Raw genomic sequence first — 21,199 nt, 5'->3', positions numbered from 1 at the left:
CTGAAGAGATTTCTTTTCTTTATCCACCTTGCAGTAGGTCAATTTTGTCCTGGAAATTTTCTATTATTTACTAATAAAATAGTTCACGGGTTGAAGGCAAAGCTCCAATTTGTGGAAAGATTCAGTTTTACTTCTTCAGGGATCAGCAAAAGATACTCTTAGTACCGAGTATTTAAAATTTGTAACAGAAACACAATCGAGAGAGAGACACAAAGGCTCCACCTTGTGAGTCATCAAAGTGCTTTATTTTGTAAAGCCCGGCTCATGACTGGAGTGTACTGTTAGCTCTAGGAAATACAAGGCAAACTTCTCACTCTGCCAGAAGAGGTGGCCAACAGAAAGGGACGGCAGAGACTGTTACAGACAAAAAGAAAGCATTTTGTAAACTTCTAAAAGCATAAACAGATTGGCCACAAAGGAAATAGTTAGTCAAATAGTGTACGTGTACCTTCTCTCTACTTCAGGGTCTCACTTTTGTAATCCTGAATCAAAGGAACCATCACCTAACTTCAGAACACTGAAAGTCCAGAACGCTGAACTCGATGCCAGAATGAGTGGTGGGGGAAAACCTAAATCACCATCTCAGTTAACTTAAGTACAGAAAATACAGATTAGACAACCAGGTCCCAGTGCTGTCGACATCGCCTGTTGAGGATACCCAAGCTCTGTGAAGTCAGGAGATGTAGAACGGCCTTGCTGCTGGCTTCCCACGGCTCCGACTTGCTGTCACCTCGTGTTTTCCGAAGTAAACTCACATGTGTTGGGCACAGTTGCAGACTTGATAAGCCCTGAAGTCAAGTCATTGGAAGAGGCAGTACGGCAGGGAGGGTTTGTTGAGTTGTAAATAATTACCAAAGGGCGGATTTTTTTTTTTCCTGAACCCGCCTACAACAATCATCTCACGTTTTAAACAAAGGATTTCAAAGGCACAGCTTTAGCACAGTGTATAACTTGATAACCTACTCTAAGCAAGTCTAATATTTTAGCTTGACGCCTTTCAGAAAATGCCAGAAAGTTGGTAAATACACGATCAGTGTTGGAAATTTGTAACTTGACTAGACACAGCACAGTTTAGGGCAATGAACTTACATAACCAGATCTGGGTTAAACATTTTCTTAAAAGAAAAAACCATTAGGTTGATAAATGTACATCCGGAGGAAACAAAACAACCCTTTTCCTTTTACTGTAAAAGACTGCCTGCCATGTAATTTGAGTAAAACATTCACCCCAAAACATGACTGCAGGATATTTCAAAATATGACAAACATTATTTCACCTACACTGTAAAATGACTTTACATGTAAACTTCAAAAATCACATGCTGCACATTAAATTTTTAGATTCAAAAATATCCCTGTTTTCCTAATAATGTAAACAGTAATATTGAGGGTTTCAGTTAAAGGGACAATTCGTAACAAAATACCACTGTTTGGCAGAATTGAGAGTTCTAAATTCTTTGCTCACCTTCCCACTGTGAGAGATGTAGATAGCATTGCCCAAAACTATGCACTTTTCAGGTAAGCTTTATTTTTATTTCGTAGCATTAATTCCTATATCGCAACATAACAGTGTATCAGTGAAGAAGCTCCAGGCAAGAAAAGAGAAGTAAGCAGTTTTCCTGGACATATTTACTGAGGTGAAAATGTACAGAGACAAGTCACCAGGGGCATCAGCTTCCTGCCGGAGGAGGGGCGTTTGTCCCCGGACACCAAGAATCCCCACACCTGAACCAGGATGTGCGGGAGATGCCAGCCTCCTCTGTCCAGCGCCTGGGGTACAACTATTAAGGAGTGTCAGCGTGCGTGGTAGAAGTGTCACATCTGCAGTAAGTTTTTTTCCTTTTAATCACCATCATTATTATTATCTTCATTATTATTATCTTCATTATTATTACGAATACTGTCTCACATCTTTCAATTCCAAAAGGATAAACTGATCCACAGTTTATCGTGCGGTGCGTAGATGGTTGGTCTGACATGCATTGCTTTCTCCCCCGCCCCCTGCACGTGCTCGCTCACTCACTCATCTGTTCAGTCATTCGTCCACAGCTGGAATCGGGGGGGTTGTGGCCCCAAACACACTCTGACTGAAGCTGGTCGGTTTTCAGTAATTAACCAATTTATTTTCGAGATGCACACACGCACGCACACGCACACGCACACACACACAAGTCAGAAATAGCTAGAATGATGCTGGGAAATATCAGGTAGCTGTTAAAGCAAGTAGCCCCCAAATCAGTCATCTTGGCCTGAAGATGTAAACGAGGAGGTGTGCTTCGCGGAGTTTGGTTTTCATTTTGCCTGCACCGAACACACCTCTGTCCTTCCCATGCTCACGTCCATCCACAGCTGTGCAGGACGTTACGTCAAGATGTGGCCAATAAAGTCCAAAAAGCGCTTTGAATACTGTTCTGGGTTCACGGTCGAGATCTCTGCGCCAGCCTGGGCAGTGTGAAAGGAGGAATGTTGACACAGTTACTAGTCAGCACCTACAGCAACTTCCAGCTGCAGCTGAATATGAAGCCAACCATTTTTAAACCTGGGCAGCTTCTCTGCTCTTAAAACCTAACTCAGAATATCCTGGATATTGTGTCTGAATAACCAAGGCTCTTAGGATTCTGGGTATGAAATGAGGCAGAGTCATGGGAACAACAGATGCCATTGTCAGACACACTGACTGCTGCCACTGAAAAAAAAAAAAAACCCAACCAGCTAGCTTTGGGGTGCTCCTGTCAAACGTGAATCTGTGTGACCTACATTCAGAAGCCACGGGGAGAATACTTCTGTTTCCCACGAGAGCCGATTGGAGATACCTTGAGAATGACACAAACAGCAACCTTTAGCCAAAGGGAAACTCCGAAGACAAGGAGGCAAGAACAGTGCTCATTTTTCAGGACCGAGGCGAGTGGCTGAGTGCTCAAAAATGACGGCGGCAGCAGTCAGGTCATGTCGGCTGCCCGGGCTCTTTCCTGGCACCGTAACCAGGTGAGACAGCACTGTAACTGCACCTCCCCAGAGGGGCAGGAGCTGGTCCCTGCAGCACTGGGCACAGGGCTGCCACTGTTCCCCTTCACAGAGGCTCGGTGGGGATTTCCTATTACGAGAGGCACAGTGCTGGCCTGCAGACCCTTGGTAGTTATCAGCTGGTTTCCTGCGCTACAAAGTGCAGGACCAGAGTTTCACTAAGTCACCAGGTGCTGTTTTTACACATGCACCCCACAGGGGAACCTGTAACTTCCACCGCACAGAGGAGCCCAGGTCTTGATGGCGGAAAATGGTTCCCAGCAGCAGCTCAACACAACATTCCTTTGCAAAGAGTAATGTCTTGCTCTTGCAAACTGCACACGATTTTAGGCCGTGTGCTATATCATGGAGCTGAGCTGGTGACTTAAAGGTTGACTAAGATGGAGCCACGTTTGCTGTGACACATTTCCAATTGCATATGGTATAGCAGATCACAGCAGGCTTGAGGAGGGGTGGGAAGAGACACACAGCACCACCCCACTGTTCTGCCTGTTCACCACAAAGCCCCATCAGCAAGACATCAGGCCCCCCTCATCAGCTGGGGGCACTGAAGCTCCAAAGCGTTTCCTCCAGGGCACACAACTGGAAATGTGAAACAGGGGTTCCGACCTCGTTCTGTCTTTGCAATACTCCCAGGCTTTTCAACTAGAGCTGAGCGTCAGAATTACCACAGAGCCTTTCAGAGACCTGTCCCCCAGCCTCCCAAACTGGACTGAGAATCAGGCAAAGGGGACGGGGCATCTGGCACCACATTATCTTACAAACAGAGCTCAGAAGGTTGTGATGCCACCCACTGGGTGAGAGCTACTGTGTCCCCTCCTCCCAAACCGGGTGGGCCCAGTGAGGTCTTTGTGCTTTGTACACAGCAGGAATGCCATAAATAGCTGGTGATGTGACTGACATATTTCTATGGCAAGTGGGGTATAGTTTTAGGCTGGTTCCATTGCTGGATGACTTAAAATAGAGAAAAAGGGCCTTTAGTGGAGGTTGATGTTCTGGGCTATCTCGGTTGGCTCCACACTGAGTGGGAAGCACCTTGCCTCCTCCTCCTGGTAGGAGTGAGCTCGGGCACCAGTTCATCTTGGGGAGGGGCTCTAAGGCTTTTCTAGCACACCTAGAAAGCCAGAATGGATCCCTACAGCCTAGTGAAGACTCATGACTTCTGAAGTCCAGCCAGGCCAGTGGGGTTCACTGGTGGGTGGGGGTGGGGGAACTGGCCCAGAGCAAGGGGCCAGGCTGGGTCCTGGAGTGCAGTCCTCCCTCCACCACCTCCCAGTGATGTGATCCCAGCAAGTTACCACAAGAAGCTCTCCTCCTGTCTCTCCATCAGATGAGGGGGATCCACTAGCTACCTCTCACAGGCTGGTCACGGGGATTCAACAAGTTACCAGGCCTGGAAGAGGAATTCCAAGCCAGCACAGTAAAAGTGCAGGACTTGTGCTATTAGACTTTGACCTTGCACTCAAAAAATGTCTGTAATGGAAAAAAAATACAATTCACCAGGTGGAAAAAAATACAATTCCCCGGGTGGAAAGGAATACAATGTTGCGTATCTTGGAAGTGTCTGAAGCAGGGAACAAAATAGTGCTTCCGTTCCGAACATTTCATACTGGAACACTTACCTATCATCACTCAGCCCTTAACCGTTTTTTGAACAAAAAGGAATTTGTGTAATATTCTCATGATGCATGTGTCTGTTAATATCCCCAGTGGGTAAAAAGAGAAGCTGTGGCCGACTTTAAGTGATTTGCCAAAAGCTGAGTGAGAGGCGGGGGAGCACGTGCCGGCTCTGAATCCGGCCTCAGAATGTGACCCTTGAGGGGAACCAGAGCCACTGAAGGACTCTGGGCAGCTCAGTGGAAAGGAGCGGACCGAGCTGGTCCCTGCACCACAGACAACATTAAGGGGCCAGGAGCAGGGAAGGAAATGCAGCGGAGGTACTTACACCGTGTTTAACAGTTTTTGCAGCGTGGGCAGCTTTCTTTTTTGCATCATAATGAGTCAGGATGTCAATAATTGCCATAAAGTACACCTCTTTCCTCGGCGAGTCTGGAAAGGGATGAGAGCGATGACAGGTCAGATGACACGCCTGGAAAGACTCGAGCTGCCAGCTGCGAAGGAGGGAGGACCGGAGGAGGGAGGACGTGCTGGGGGCAGGGACTCGGGAGGGTGAGGCTGGAGGGGGGGGTCACAAAACAGGCACTAGTGGCTCTTTCAGCCTGGCTTATCCCTGCAAAACAGCTCAACTTTCTGTCCCCAGTTCTCTCTGTTTAAAAAGTAAAAAGAACATAACCCCAGGATATTTATTAGCATTGGAGGTCCAAGGGTGAGACCGAGTTTTTATTTTTTGTTAGTCTGCATTTTCTTTAATGATGGTGTATTGTTTTGGTGTACAGAAAAATGCTGTTTAAGAAATATTCTATAAAACAAGTAGAATTATGCTCCCTAATCCTTTTCTACGATTACATACAACTGTTCCAAGGGGGGTGTGGTATAGCTCAATGGGTAGAGCACGTGCTTAGTTTAGCATGCACAAGGTCCTGGGTTCAATCCCCAGTACCTCCTCCAAAAATAAATAAATAAACCTAATTATTTCCCTCCCCTCAAAAAAACAAAAACAATTCTCTACATTGTTCCTAATTCTCTACAATAACTGTTTCCTACGTATTTCCACAAATATGATGCTTTTCCAGTTATCAACAGTAAGAAAAAGAGCATTTGACTATATCTAATTTTCTGTGTTGAAGGAACAGTTTCGGTGAGCAAAATAAAAAACACAACTCAAATTCACCTGGCTGCTGTGCCGTGAGACTTTTTTTTTTTTTTTAAACAATGAACCACAATTTTACCACTCAAAAAGTAAGAGGTCTGCTTTTACTCTAAATTATTTTGGCTTTTTCATATGTAAGTAGCTAAGATAGCGTGTAATATTCCTACAAATATCCAGTCATCCAGATTTGGAGGACTAAGATCGATTTCACTTTAGAGAAGGCCACAGACCCCTTAAGGGGGCAGGAGGGTGGTGGTGGCCAGGGGAGAGCAGAGGACAGGCCTGCAGCAAATCAGAGATTCTCATCCCACCCTGTGCCAGCTTCAGCACTTCCAAGGAGAGGGCTGAGCGGTGAGATGCCTGCCCTACAGGATGTCCGCGAGAGGTTTGGGATGGACCGCATGTGCACCTAGCTCAGGTCAGACTCACGACACTTGAGATCCACATGTAGCAAAGAAAAGAATGTTTAAGAACATTTCTTACATATGGTATGGACACTGACACAAGCATGTGCATGTGTGTGTTGTATACACACACCACTCTGTTGTGTGGTTTCATTCTGTTCCTTCAGCATCACAAAATTCAAGAACCTCATCACATTACATTTCAAAGCCAGAGATTACAGTTACCTTTAACATACTCTTGCCCTGAAATCACTTTATTTTGGAACTCTGGAGAATGAGTCTCCTAGGGCAGCTGGGGTGATGGTTTCTGGTAGATAACAAGGCAGAAAAATCCAACTAATTGTAAAAACAGTTGATAGTAATTCAGCTTACTTTCGTGGCATTTAATTCCATAAACGTCAATGTTTGGATCAAACTCGCCGGGAGCCAAGGGTGGTGAGCTGTTGAGAGTATTTCCGGGACTGTCAGGAGGGGTTCCGATGGGGTGGGTGCCGTCGCTCTCCCCCTCCTCCTCCCCGTCGTTCTCTTCGCACTCCACCTCTTCCTGTTCAGCTCTCTCCACGTCGTGGATTCCCACCAGGAGGCTGTAGTCCATGAGCTTTAACTGGGCAAGAAACTGGAGGGTGGGAGGTGACACGGTCAGTTATGCCTTAAACGCAACCCCAGATTTAAAGAAAACAAGCTCAGAAAAATGCACACGGGGGAAGGCTGTGAGTGATGAGAAGGCAGGAAAGAGAAGAGGATTTTCCCAAGAGGCAGCCAGGCACCTCCTCTGTCCCAGGCAGTTTCTCTGGCCAAAACTGCAGCCTCACGTTTTGGGCTGGCACAGAGCTGGGATCATTTTCCCTGAAATGCGAAACTGGATGCTGAAGGATGCATTTATCACGTCGAGGTTGGCTTGCACCAGAGAGCAGAGAGCAGGACTGGCGAGGAGAGGGGAAGAGAACATTTCTCCCAACAATTAAGACTGACTAATGGGGAAACCAGGGACCTCCCAAGTCGCTTCCAGGGGAGTCTCAGGACGGCTTGTGAAAGCACTCTGAAATGCGGCACACTGTGGAGATTATTATGCTGTCCATCACACATCAGTAAAAGCAACAGTGTCCCAATCAACCAACAAATGCCTGTGTCACCACTCTGGTGAATAACACTGTCCTTCAGCCCTGCTGGTGCTTTCCTTCTGATGGAAGTGGGGCGCAGAGGTGCTGAAGGCGGCTCACTCTCCAGGAGGCAGCGCAGGCCAGGATGTGTCCTCCCTCCCTCTCCTGTTCCAGCCCCCAAATGACAATGTGGGCAAGACCTAGCTCTGTGGGTTTGGCCACTCCTGTTTGCCAAGTTCTTTCCTGACTGTGCACGTCATGCTTTTTTCCCCTTTTCTTCTTTTTTAGTATATGCACCCAGACACACATGACCTGAAGCACAATATTCTAATTGATCAATTAAATGTGGTTGCTATTATTGAGGGCAAAACTGGCAGCCCATCTGCCACCTGGAGCTAAGTGGCTTGGTAACCCACTGCTGCTCTGAGCCTGGGTTCCCAGTCTGAGCAGGCACGTGACCCTGCCTCTGGGAGGGCTCGGGGCTACCCTTGCTCAGTGATGCAGAGCAGCTGAGGGGCCTCTGGGCCACCCTGACAGGATTTAGGAAACAAACTTCCTTACATAGAGGGAAGCATATGAAAAGGTAGGTCTTGAAGTTTTGGCTGCAAGTAGAATAAAATCAACTTGCAGAGACCTGCAACCAGTTCTTTCTCAGAGTCTGCGTCTGAGGTGAAAGGGAAGCCACGCTCCCTGAAAGACACAGAGGAGAGGACCTCAAGCCCCAGCTGTTTCCCAAAGCCTTCAGTGGTCACCTGCCCAGGCCTCCTGCCTGCATACCCCCTCCTCAGCTCCCATTTCCTTGTCTTCCCACCAAGAATCCCCTGCGGCCAGGTTTAACTTCCTCCATTTGTACTGAGCTCAGAAAAGAGAAACTACACAAATCTTTATCTTTAGAAATTTAAGCCAGGTAAGAGAAACTTCATATTTAAAAATAGATAGAAGAAAATCCTTTGTCAAAAAGGAGGGCTGAGCAGCCAACACAGACAAGAAAAGATGCTCATCATCACTCATTAGGGAAATGCAAAGCAGGGAAACGCAAATCAAAGCCACAGTGAGATGCCCCCTCATGCCTGTTAGAATGGCTGTTCTCCCTAAGACAAATAACAAGCGTCAGTGAGGATGTGGAGAAAACGGAACTTTCGTACACTGTTGGTGGGAATGTAAACTGGCACATACTCCGGAAATAGTCTGGAGGTGCCTTAGAAACTTAAAAATAGAACTACTATGCGATCCAGCAATCCCACTTCTGGGTGTACAGCCAAAGGAAATGAAAACACCGTCTTGGAGAGCTATCTGCACTCCCATGTTCACTGCAGCGTTGTTCACAAGAGCCAAGGTAAGGACACAACCCAAGTGTCTGCCAGTGGATAAATGGATAAAGGAGATACACACACACACAATGAACTATTAAGCCTTAAAAAAGGAGGAAATTCTGACATACATTCTGCAACATGGATGGACCTGGAGGGCATTACGCTAAGTGAAATAAGCCAATCACAGAAGAACAAATACTTCATGGTATCACTTATACGTGGAATCTTCAAAAAAGAAAACAAATTGAACTCATAGAAACAGAGGGGAGAAAGTGGTTGCCAGGAACTGGACAGTGGGGGAAATAGGGAGAGATTGGTAAAATATTTGAGGTGATGGATGTCTTAAGTAACTCAAGGCGGGGGGGGGGGAATCCTTTCACGACAGATACGTGTATCAAATCATCAAATATTGTACAAATTTGTCAATTATATTATCAGTAAAGCTGGGAAAATTAGAGGTGTTACTCTATTAAACAAGCAAAGCAGAGTACTGATGGGCAAGTCTTGAGCAGTTTTCTGAGCCCCAGAGAGAAGGTGCCTCTGCTTTTCCCCGAGGCTTCCCCCCAAATCCCCCATCACGTGCTCCTGTGGGTGGCTTTCCCCATCTTGAGAGATTAATACCATCAAATGCTTGAATCTTTTATCAGCACAGAGCCAGTCACCCAGCCAGGTAGCTGATCTCGGCTACCTGTTCTCCCCATGGGCCCACAGGGTAGAGAGACAGCCGGTCTGGCCCGAGGTGGGCACTAGGAGCCTCCAATGAGGGGGGCTCCTAACAGGCTCAGAAAGATTCAAAAACAACCTGCCCAAGGATTCAAAGCTTTAAGAAGTCGTGAATTCAGGATTCTACGTTCAAAGCTCTTGCTCTTTGTGCTGTATTGTGAAGCCTCTGGAAGACGGGTTAAGGCAGCTTTCCCCAAATCTTGTTCTTCACAGCACTAGCATAGGGAGATAGTGAGTCAGACAAATCAAATGGTTTCTGAGAGGGAAAACCTCCCAAGGTTCCCACGACTGGGTCTCCGAGAGGGTGTCAGCCAGCAGCACGCCTCACCCCGCTTTGATTGTGGAACTGGGTCTTTCCCCTTGGGCGCACCCTGTGGGCCAAGTGTTTTGGAAACAAGACATCTGGGAAATATTCCAAGAGAGATGCCCAGAGATGCACTGGGCAGGATGCTCACCAGTGGCCCCGCTTCTGCCGCACCTGTTGTTCAAGGCTCCCGGGAGGCTGTGCCGGGGGCTGAGCTCAGGGCCAGCGCCGCCTCCGCCTCCCCCATCACCCCTCCCATGCCTGGCACAGTGCCTGCCCACCTCACCCCTGCTGCCCATCCTGGATGCCCTCCAGAGGTCTGGGCACCACTGGAGACACTGGAATCACCCACGGGTGTGTAGTGGGCACAGGCCAGGTCCCACTCAGCTTGTGGGGTGGCAAGGCAAAAGGCCCCTTCTCCCACCCTGTCTCCTCTGGGCCTTTGGAAGCTCTCTGGGAAGTGGCAAAGCCTGGATGCCGCCCTAACCTGGCCCCCTGCAGTCCTCTGGGAAGGGAAGAACCTGACCGCGTCACGCTCATGCTTAAGACCTTGCAGTGGAGTCCCATTTCCCACAGAGTGTAACAAACTCTAACATGCCTCATGGGACCTGGATAGTTCGGCCCTGTCACCCCTCGGGCCACCTTGAAACCTGTTCTGGCCTGCCTTCTGGCCCTCTTGCTGGTCCCAGCCACCTTCCACTTGACCTTCAGGTCTCAGCTGCAGGGCACTTGCTCCAGAAGCCCGATATGATTCCTGTCCGGGCGTGTGTGCTCTGCACGCTTTTCACTAAGGACACCTGGCTTAGGGCCTAGCCACACATTCATTTTATTAGACTATTTGGGTAACATCTATCTTCCCCAAACACAGCAGCCACATGAGGGCAGGGGCTCTGGCTGCTTTTGCCTTTGAAACTGAGTCATGATTAGTCAAGTCCATCTCACCTGCCTTCACTAATCAAGGTTGTTTTGAGACTCCCATGTCCTCCAAGGGGCACAGAGCCTAAATAAGGTGTCTGCCTGGTTGTTTTCTAGGAACTTGGAGTCAGCTGCATCTGGTTTGAGCTGAGCTTGTTAAGACCTTCCAACTCGGCATGCGTGAGTGTCTTTCTGCCCGTGCAGAGGATGGAAAACTCCACCCTTCGGTCGTGCAGAGGCCAATAGCCTAATCACACCTGCACAGAACAACGATTCCCGAACCTTTTTCCAATCACCTTCCCCACGCTCCCCATGCCTCAGACCAGCCTGCTGGTTTATTCATTATCCAGCAAGTACCTCCAGCCCCTTGCCTTGGGAAGACAGATTTGAAATTTGTTTTCCGCATCTTCTCGCTTGGCTGCCTTGCGAATAAATCCTCTCTTGGCTGAAAACCTTGGCGTCTCAGCGTTGGGCTTGCAGCACGTTGGGCAGAACGGATCTGGCTCAGTGACACCCTCGCTGGGTCCCTGACTCCCAGGTAAGTGATGGAGGTACTTGCTATTTACTGAACAAGTAAACACCTGTGCTGCTTCCCCAGTTCCCTTTACCTCTCCCTAATTTTCCCCAACCCCTTCCTCTAAGAAACAAATCCCCCAAACCAAATAAAAACAAATAGAGCAACAAGACCTTTGAGACTGCAAGAAGCAGCATCTACTGGAAGCAAAATGTGACCACTTACAATCTATCTTTGCTCTGCAGAATGGAATCTCTTTAACGTGCAGGTTTACCATTTGACTTTCAGATGTTTGATGTTCAAATACTTTCAAGTGTGCTTTCTGTACAAAAGTAAAGGGCTGCCTAAAGCAAACTTGCCAAAGGGAAGGGGTGACAACCAGGGCTGTACAGCCACATGAGGTGGGGGGTCTCCAGACCCAAGTCTTCCCCTGGCCCCTGTGCTGCTCACAGCCATGGCCGGCCGGGAGCGCCTTTTCTGGGTCTCTGATCTGTGGTCAGACCACTGCCTAGGCTCCTCTCCCAGGAAGGAAATGTTTGTATTCAGTAAATAAAAGTGAAGTCAGCTCCCAGCATCACCCACTAAACCATCAGTGAAATGGAAAAGGCATTTCTTGGTTAAAAAAAAAAAAAAGTTGTTCTGACAGACCCCAGATCAAGGAAACCAACTGCAGCCCCAAGTGGGTGTCATACCTGTCTTCAAATCTGTGAGCCTGGGACAGAAATGAAGGCCCAGGCCAGCACAGGGGTTGAGTATAGCTTTTGCTGGGAAGGGTGACTCATTAAAGTATCAGGTAATCTAAAAAAAATTTAAGAAATAAAAGTTTTGGAGTCAGAAGGGCAATTAAATCTTATTTGTTACTAGCTCTGTGTTGACAGTGAGTTCACCTCTCTGAGCCTCAGTTTTTCAAGCCATAAAATGGGACATACCACTAAATGCACAGGGATGTGGAAAGGATTAAAGAGACAGTGCAGTGGAGGTGTTAAACAGTGCCCTGTAAGTAACAACGGAAGTGGTTACTATAATGGTCCATGTGATGGTAAAACCCTTTTTTTCATCAAGTATGTCATTTAAATATGGGGGGGCAGGTTCAGGTGAGGTGGGCCCAGGGGAGAAACAGGTGGGACAGTCCTTTGATTCCTGAGCTCTTCTCTTTACAAGACTGCATTAAAAATCTCTTCTAAAGTAGAAGGAAATAAAACGTGGCAGGAAATCTGAGATTCTTGCTAGAGAAAATTCCTCTCGGGCATCACAAAACTACTGTGGGCTGAAGATGAGAGGCTGAAAAGAGAAAAAGAGGTCCAGGGCTCCCTGAAGGGTTTGCCTCCGGCTAATGTGAAGAACTTAATATGTATTTGCTGTTTTCTGTTCTTCCCTTTAAGCTTCTAACTCAAATCTACTGATTTAAGTACGTAAGATTTCAAAGCATGAAGGCTTTAAAATTTTTATAATCTTTGGGGTCCCCTGCTTTCCAGCTACTTAATAATTATCTGCCAGTCCTTGATCAGCCTTTTTCCCTTGGAATATCCCATCTAATCTGATACCCTCATCGTTAATTCCTCATCATGCCAACTCTGAGCTGGTATCTTCCTCAAGATCCTTATGAGCCCTGTCACAAACAAGCCCTTCTAGAAAACTGTGTGTCTACAGAGCTGTTTATAAACTCTCTTTCACAACACATTTGAATTCACTTTATTTGCTCACTTTATTAATACAGTTGTTCGACTGAATTACCACCTCCCAACGCACCAGTGACGCGGAGTTAAAATTCCAACCAGCCCTATTTAACAGTTACATTTTATCACTTGTTAAAAGCGCTAACAATCCTCCCTTGGAGCCCTTTCTCAGAAAACAGTCTCAGCTGTGCTCTCTCACTTAATCTGCATTATATGTCAGAGCAGTTGAGGCGTACAGCATCCAATGACCTCAAATCCCAGGCTGAATTTAGTTAGCTGTGTGTCTCTGAGCAAATTACACGGTGTCTCTGGGCTGAGTCTTCTCATCCATAGACTGGGATAATGGCACCCACCCTCAAGGAGTTAGAAGAGTGAAGAGAGCTAGTGACTGCAGTGGAAGGACTTGTGTTCTGCCTGCTCCGTAAATGCTGGCTGCCAACCACCCCTGCGCCCCCCCGCCTCTCCCTCCCCTCCCACCCATTTCCAAGATGTGAGGGATGAGGTGGCCTGTGATGGGGCAGCTCCTGGACACCATGGTAAAGTGTGGTTTTACATCCTTGTGACATCTGGGTACCAGTGTGAGCCAGTGAGAGGGGAGGTCAGTGTCAGCTCCCCAGTCATGGTCAGAGCGGGTGACAAGCAGGTCAGAGGGCAAAAGGCACTTTTAGTCTCTATTAGAGCATTTTCTTTTGGAGAAAAGGGCTCACATATCATGCGTGATGTTATCAGAATGAAGTACTTTTCATGGCATATGAGTAGGATAGGATTTCAATTGTAGAAAACCACTAGGTTCTATTTTACTAGAAAAATTTATTGAGCTGCAATAAACTCATCTTTTACTTTAAGCATTCACCACTCCACCCCCCCCCAACACATTGTACTTAAACAGGGCAGCCAGCTATATTAGAAAGCATGGAACTGATGGAAAAATTAAACTAGATTATATTCTCGTCTCACTATCAAGATCAGATGTCAAGCTACTTCACCATAATTACCTGCTTAAAATCTAATAATGCTTCTGTATGAATTTCAAAACTAGACACTTAATCAACCATTGAGAATTTTATAAAATGAAAGGACACTTTATGCCCCACCTCCACTTCAACAAAATGGCTGTGAGAGCCATGGATGGGATTAAAATTATCCAGATTCTCTAATCAAGGAACTATTAGAGACAATGAAAGGGCAAAGAGACTCATGTAATTCAACCGTGAGCTTGAACAGCTTCAGTTACATTATTTCTGGAGTCTAAGTGTCATAGTGATACACAGCCGACAGAAAAAAAAAAAAAAAAAAGATGCAAACCATGTTTCTGGCAGATCAAACAACCCTAAGGGCTATTTACCATAATTGCTAAAACAATATTATTCTTGGGATCAAACACCTGCAGAATAATAAAACTCCCAGAGTATTTCTACCCATGGCAGTCGGTTGTCAGCTCAAGCTGACCCAAAAATAAAAGCGAGATACTCAACTAATATGCATTTTAAGAAAAACCACTGACAACTGAGGAAAAATAAATGCTTACTAATGAGAAATTGGAGAAAAACTTTAAAAAGGACACTTTTATCCTTCATAAATAACCAATAGGTTCTAAGCAAAGCATTTATACCATGTAGGTTAAAATGTAAAAAAAAAAAAAAAAATAGTAATTATGAACTAACTTGGTCAGTATGAATGTCTTGCAATGAAAGCTGTTAGAAGATTAAAAGGAAATTATTAATATTGCTTCTGCCCTCATGGGGGTTATAGTCTAATGCCTGACATTCATTCTCTGGCTCAAGTCATTTTAATTGTTTTTAATGACATGAGAAAGAATCTTTCCACAAAGTCTCTAAGTAGCAGATCTGAACTGGTACGTGGGGAACTGTATTTTAAATGGGGGGAAAACCCACACAAGAACAAAAGTAAGAAAAATGTAGTTTCGCAACTGTCTGCATTAGAACTCTCTCTGCACTGTCTTGTCACCTAACATTTTAAGAAAATGATTTTCTTGAATTTATTTCTAGAATTATATAAAGATGTTCATCAGGAGAACTGTGATGCAGTTTACAATAAAAGATAGAGAAAGGTATATCTTAATTCTTAAAACAATATTTACAAAGAACTCCTTCATTACAGTCTAAAAGCCCATTTCCCCATCGTATTTTATTTCTCACAACCTCCCCAATGACCCTGGTGTCCCCAACTGCCTTTGTGCTGTTCCCACGATGTGCAAGGCTGGCTTCGTGGGCCTAATGACACTAATTTCAGAGAGGCTGGTGGAAATATTAAGCATTAAGTGACTGACGCTGTGTTTACTAACACTGGGACATGGTTCAGATGGAGAAACCCCCAAATTCAAATAGTTACAAAACATCTGTTGTTGAAATGCTCTCTCTGTCAGAATGCACTCGAACCACACACAGGCTCCCCCCACCAGCAGAGAAGATGGGAACCTAAGGGTGGGGACACCGGCCAAAGAAACCAGTTGGTTGGTTGTTCTTTAGAGGAGGGAGCTGCTAAATCAGCACACTTCTCTTTTAAACCATATCACGTATGAGATACACCTGTTCATCTGCTTTTGATTAATGTACAATATACATTTTTGCCTTGGTTGCAGATTTAAATGGACGGTTTTCAAAGCTCCTAAAAACCCAACAGTGTTGATGTTCATACAGTGGGGCTGCCCTTTATATATATTATTTCTTACCTCAACGTCCTTTTTCAGTTTTTCCAGGAATATCTTTTTGTTGTTGTCATCGATGTAAATCTTTTGGCCCTCGTTAATGAAGTCATTATCCTTTAACGTTGGTAGTTCTTTGGCCTAAAACAAATGAGAAAGCGAATGAGAAAGACAGTAAAATCTAAAAAACATGTACGCCTTCCAATCTTGGAGGCTGAGTTTCCACCCGGGGAAGCTGTTTGCCCTATTCCCTGCCGGGGTTTTACCTGAGGCAATAAAATGCGAGGCGGCTCTACTGCCGCACGGGGGCACCAGTGAGCTATGGCCACTGGAAGCAGTCCCACTAGGAATGGAGGGTCAGAACTACTCCATATTACGAGGTTTTTGTAACAGATTTCATGGTTTCATAAAAAATGAACCTGGCTGCTTTCTTAGATTCACTTTCTTACAAGAAGTCTTCTAAGTATAGACTCTGTATTCTTAGAATTCTTTGTCAGGAACCCTCCATTTTCTTACTAGTACAACCCACCCCCTACCCCACTACAACACACTCACTTTTGGGGTAGCCTTTGCTGTGTTCACGTTACAGATAACTGTTATCTTGTCTCAGAAAAGCACCACCCGCAATCTAATTTCTGAATCAAAACAGGCAGCCCGTGGTTAGCCATCTGCCCTTCCAAGCCTACCTGCACACACACCACTCCCCCAAGAAGGAGATCCCATTTTCCTTTGACATCATCCATAAAGCATGTAAGTTCTACCCTTAAAAGAAGTGGGTAGTGAGCTGGCCAACCCAAAGTAATGGGTGACTATCAAAATATGGATCTCAAAGCACAGAAACAAGAAACCTTTAGCTTGTAGACAGCATATAGGGTAACAGAGGCATACAGCTTTGCAACAGTGTGGCTGCTTCTATTTAACTTCGTGCAAACTGCATTCTGTGAGGGTTCAAAACCCCTCCCCACTGCTTTTGGCAACCTTATAAGAAACAATCACTCCTGCTGATTCCTTCCAGTTGAAAGGAATCCAACATAATACACTGCCTTTCTTAGTACACTAACGAATGCCTCCTTTCCATGACTGTGAACTAAATGGAAAAGAGATCCAAGGAAAGAACATACTCTCCTCCGTGGTCCCCACACTGCCTCCCCCCTTACTCAGGATCATAAAATAACTCACTGGGTAGATCTACTGAACCACTGTCCAGATGCCTCAACTTGCTCACGTTCCCTTCCAATTTTATGAGGTACACACATGTAAACTAGCCACATCTCTCTGTACACGCACACACATGCATATTATGCAATCCTAAATTAGCTTTGGGAATCATCTTTGAGAAAATCTGCAGTTTTGTGATGTTTTTGAATTTGATATAACTGCTGCCAAAATACTTATCCTTACAAAGCAGGTGTAGCGAAGCTCAGAAACCCAAAGATCCAGTGCAGTAGCCAGTTACTGAATGACTGTCATGTACACAAGGGCAACAATAGGTCAACATTTCTGTTTTAAAGGAGTTTAATCTTGTATAAGAGTGACACCAAAGCAAGCAGATAGGAAAACAAGGCAGCATGAGTTTGTAAGACCTACAGATAAATAGGATTCTTGGGAGGAGGTTCTATACTTTTATGCTGAGTCTGAGTCTAAGGAAAGGCAAGGTCGTGCTTCACAAAAACTGAGGGGCCTGGTAGACTAACTCCCTAAATCTGTCACTAATCATTTTAAAATGTAATGTGAGAGAAAACCCTGAATGTGAAGACAGCATACTAGTGTGAATTGTTTTAGTCAATCATAGACCCTAAGCTGTTCTCTTCTTAGAACTGAGAACATCCTGAAATTTCATTGACTGAAATACTAGGAGCTGAAGTTCAACAAACTCAGAGGGCAGTCAGACGACATGCCAGATACAAAACTGGGGTGGTTTAGAAAGGGCTGAAGCCAGATCTGCACAGACACGGGAGATGGAGGAAGGATTGTGATTCTCCAGGTAGACAGTGTGGACATCTGTCTACATGTACAGGGCAGGGGTGTGTGGGGTTGGGGGCATTAAGAATGAAGATCAGTCTCAGCTCCACAGCTCATTCTCTGCATGTCAGCAAAGACGGGGCGAGGGAGTCTTGCTTGTGTGGGATGACACAGGATCCGTGTTGGTGATGCAAGTCACACTGGTGAGGAGGAATGCCATTTCAGGTTCACCCCAGCAGAATTACCTCGGGTGATGGGGAAAGTCTAATCCTACATCGTAAAACTCTGGCCACCTTGCACTCTATTACTAGGCTGACTTGTGAATTTCACAGGCGCTAGGGACATATTTAGATTGGATCTAGTTCAAAACAAGGGCAACCAGATTGGTTAAAAGACTTAAGGGCTTATTGAGAGGCTCAAGAAGCCTGCGCGGAACCTTTGCAGGGCAGCTGCTAGCAGGGAACCCAACACTAGTCCAGAAATGCCACCCCCGGTGTCCACGCAATGGCAGAGGTGTAGGAGCACCGGGGTTTTGGAGACATGAATCCTAGGTCCACGCCTTGCCAGGGGCCAGTTCCTGGACCTCTCCAGGCTGTCTGTGTGTGTGAGGAAGGCAGAGGCCCCCAGTGGCGGTGGCGGCAGCAGCCTTAGGTGCTGTTAAGCTCTTGGTGCATCAGCTTATCCAAGCGCATCATCTCACTGACTCTTCGAAACGACTATTACTATTTTCATGGAAACTGGGTTTAGTGAGATTATACAACTTAACAAAGGTCTCACAGCCTGGTAAGTGGAACTGGTAAGCCAGTTCCCACGCTGAGATGGGAACCCGGGCTGCCTGAACCTTAGTCATCCTGCTAAAGGTAGAGCTGAGATTCGACCAAAACCCATGACACACTTAAATAAGACACCTGTCATCGTTGTCATTGCTGTGAGCATTCAGTAACTTGTATGGATAGAAAACTGGTCTTGTAGGTTGAGAGACTGCATATAAAATATCTTCTTTAAAAACAGAACTCAACTGTTTTCTAAGAACTAAATGACAAAGATGAAGTCACCTGACAATGACACACCCTCAGGAAAACCTTGCTGTTTATCGTCTTTAAAATTTCAATATCCGTCTGATAATCAGCAGCGTTTATATTAAAGATGCACCTTTTTTTTTTTTTAAGTGAGGGAAACTATTTTGCTGTGAATTAATGGACATGATAACCTCTTGGCATGCCACTGCCCACAGAGCTGATGTCTGCAGAGCAGCACAAAGAACTGTGGGCAGCAACAGATTATTTGCTCTTATGGGAGTTTTGAAAGCCTTGACGTCAGTCACTGGGTCTGGTTCTTTAATGGGCATCTTCCACACCCTCAATGCAGAGCCAGCCAGAGGGCGGAGGAAACCATCAGAGTGAAAGTCATCAGGTCAGAAACAACTTCTGAACTGTGGACTCGGAGGCTGGCTTCCCACCAGCGGTCAGCCACCTTTCAAGTGGTCAGAGATTTTAAGTCTTTATTCGTTCTGAATTAAGTTTTGGCCAGTTTTGGGTAGATTGGGAGCCTCCACGTGTGAGGGGGCGTTGCAGCACCTCACTCGGGACTTACTGGGAGGCGACCCCAAGGACGAGGCGTGGGAAGGCCTGCTCTTGCCACCCCACCTCCCCAGCCCGGCCTGCCCTCGTCAGCACCCAGGCCCTGGCAAAGGGAGTGAGGCTGTGTGCAAGCAGACTCGGCACCAAGCCCGGCACTGCCCACGTCTAAGGCTATTTCCCTTTTGCAGGAAGTACTACTACCCGGGGGCTAGACTAGCGATGGCACTCATCTCTAATGTGACAAATGTACAATGTACAAACACAGCCGAGGCATGAGCAGTGATGCCAGTCCCCCGGCAAGCCAGCTCTCCTGCTTCCGTTGTTTGGATAAAGTCAGAGTGATATTCACCCTGGCACTTTCCCACTGGGTGATGCCAGACCCCGGGTGGATTCAGTATGGCTCAGGTTTCTATTTGGGACACAGGCTGAATCATGAGCTTCTGAGCACAGACTGGATCCAGGCTGCCTGGGTTGTATCTCCACTCCAACTATCCACTGTGTGACTTTGAGTAAGTTACTTAACCTCTCTGTGACTTGGCTTCCTGATCTTTAGATGGGGATTAGCAAACAGCAGTGTCATGAGAATTATACAAGTTCATTACCTAAAAAGCTTAGGGTTGTGCTTGTCATGTGGAAAGTTACATATAAATATTCTCGTTATTTGCTGGTTATGCTTACAAGCGTGGTGTGTGTATGTAGAGAAAAGTGAATCACTGATAACATTTTAAGTCTTGCTCTGGATTTAAGTATGCCCTTTTATTTTTTTAAATAACTGCTGGGATGTTTAGAACCAGTAGCTTAATCTGTCCAAACCTGTTTCCTCATCTGTATTATGGGAAATCAGTAATATCTTCCAATATGGTTAGCAAGTGAACGAAATGACATGAAACACACACTACTTGGCAATGAGGACTTGCTGTGTATTAGTTTGCATCTTAGTTTCACATCAGCCATTTCTGACCGTGACCAACATTGTTACACAGTGCTCCTACTAAAGAATATATATTAGACTTGCCCGTCATCTTTTATCCTTCTTGATTTTTTTTTTTTAAAGAAATAGGCTCTTTAAATTTGGGATATCAGTAAACTAAACCATGTTTACAATTGCCTATGTTTTCAGGGTTTACCATTAGGAACAAATGTCTCCTGCAACTTCTCTGTGTATTACCTTTAAGTTTTGAAGATACTTTCCTTACTGCACGCACATCTAGCATACACAAGTGCAAGGTTATTTCACTTCACTGCATCAGACACGGGAGAACAGAGGGGACACCAGAGAAGGCGCATTAAAGGCAACATTGGCATAAACCCCTGTCCTGGCTGCTCTCCAAACCTGGATTGAATTTTCCCGGCCAGAAAAACCTCTGATCACTGGAAAACTCTCCCTGGCCAGAAAAACCTCACTGAAACACAAGTGAGGAGAAAACACTGCTTTGTAATAATAAAAGTTGGGTAAGTTTCTAGAGTAACCAAGTATCTACATTTTATATTTATTAAATATGGAATACAATTTAATAGTTTTATATATACGGCCAAAGATAGAAATTTGCTGATTTTTTTTTCTTAGCTGACTTTTCATGGGTTTAGTTTTTCTCAGTGAGTGGATTATAATTGTGAGTAATTTAGCGAATGTGAATTTGCTGACCTACAGCACAAATTCAGTAACTGAAATCTCGGTGGCTAGAAAACAACCAAAAAATGAGAGAGAGAAGCTCCTTGGGAACATTTCATTTGCTATGAGCTGTAAAAAGAAAATTGTTTTCATTATAAATGTTCCCTCCCTCTCTTTTTGTGACTACACTATTCGGTGAAAAGTTTTTGGTTACTTTTGAAGTAAAGTATTATAGGCTTGTCTCTCAGGAAGTCTATACTCAGGACTAAGAAACACACTATTAATGGTTATCGGTCATGGTCAGAAATGGTTTCTGTGTTACAAAGACACAAATGAACAATGGACGTGAGCTGAGGTGTACACACAGCTAGATAAGAACTTGAAGATAAAACCAACATGTGGATCATATTTTAAATGTATAAATACTGAATATAAGTATTATCCCCTCGGGCTCAGTAAAAGATATAAATGATCTCTAAGGACATTTGGCCACGGTTTTGAGATTTAAAACAGGAAAAAATATTCAGAAGTAAGAGCCACAAAGTCTAGAGCTTTCATTTTTAGAATGAACCTGAGCCTCCATGGCCAGCTCAGCAGACGGAGACCCGGGAGTGAAGGCAGTGGTTGGAGAGAAATT

At 45.4% G+C, this 21,199-nt stretch overlaps 1 protein-coding gene across 2 annotated transcripts in view; it reads right to left on the bottom strand.

Annotated features, from left to right (window-relative positions):
* Positions 1-223: 223 nt before the first annotated feature.
* Positions 224-21,199, bottom strand: part of PIP4K2A (phosphatidylinositol-5-phosphate 4-kinase type 2 alpha) — a 158,934-nt gene continuing 137,958 nt past the window's right edge. For both annotated transcript variants that reach the window (XM_074358486.1, XM_074358485.1), the window contains 4 exons: positions 15,436-15,549; positions 6,571-6,814; positions 4,970-5,073; positions 224-2,442 (listed from right to left, as the gene is read on the bottom strand). In XM_074358486.1, the coding sequence (XP_074214587.1) occupies positions 2,362-2,442; positions 4,970-5,073; positions 6,571-6,814; positions 15,436-15,549 (543 nt within the window). In that variant the 3' untranslated portion in view covers positions 224-2,361. The remainder of the gene's footprint in view (positions 2,443-4,969; positions 5,074-6,570; positions 6,815-15,435; positions 15,550-21,199) is intronic.

Source organism: Camelus bactrianus, chromosome 35 (genome assembly GCF_048773025.1).
Source record: "Camelus bactrianus isolate YW-2024 breed Bactrian camel chromosome 35, ASM4877302v1, whole genome shotgun sequence".
Lineage (NCBI taxonomy): Eukaryota > Metazoa > Chordata > Mammalia > Artiodactyla > Camelidae > Camelus > Camelus bactrianus.
Note: the sequence above shows the minus strand (reverse complement) of the source record. Positions and strands in the feature narration are given on the sequence as shown.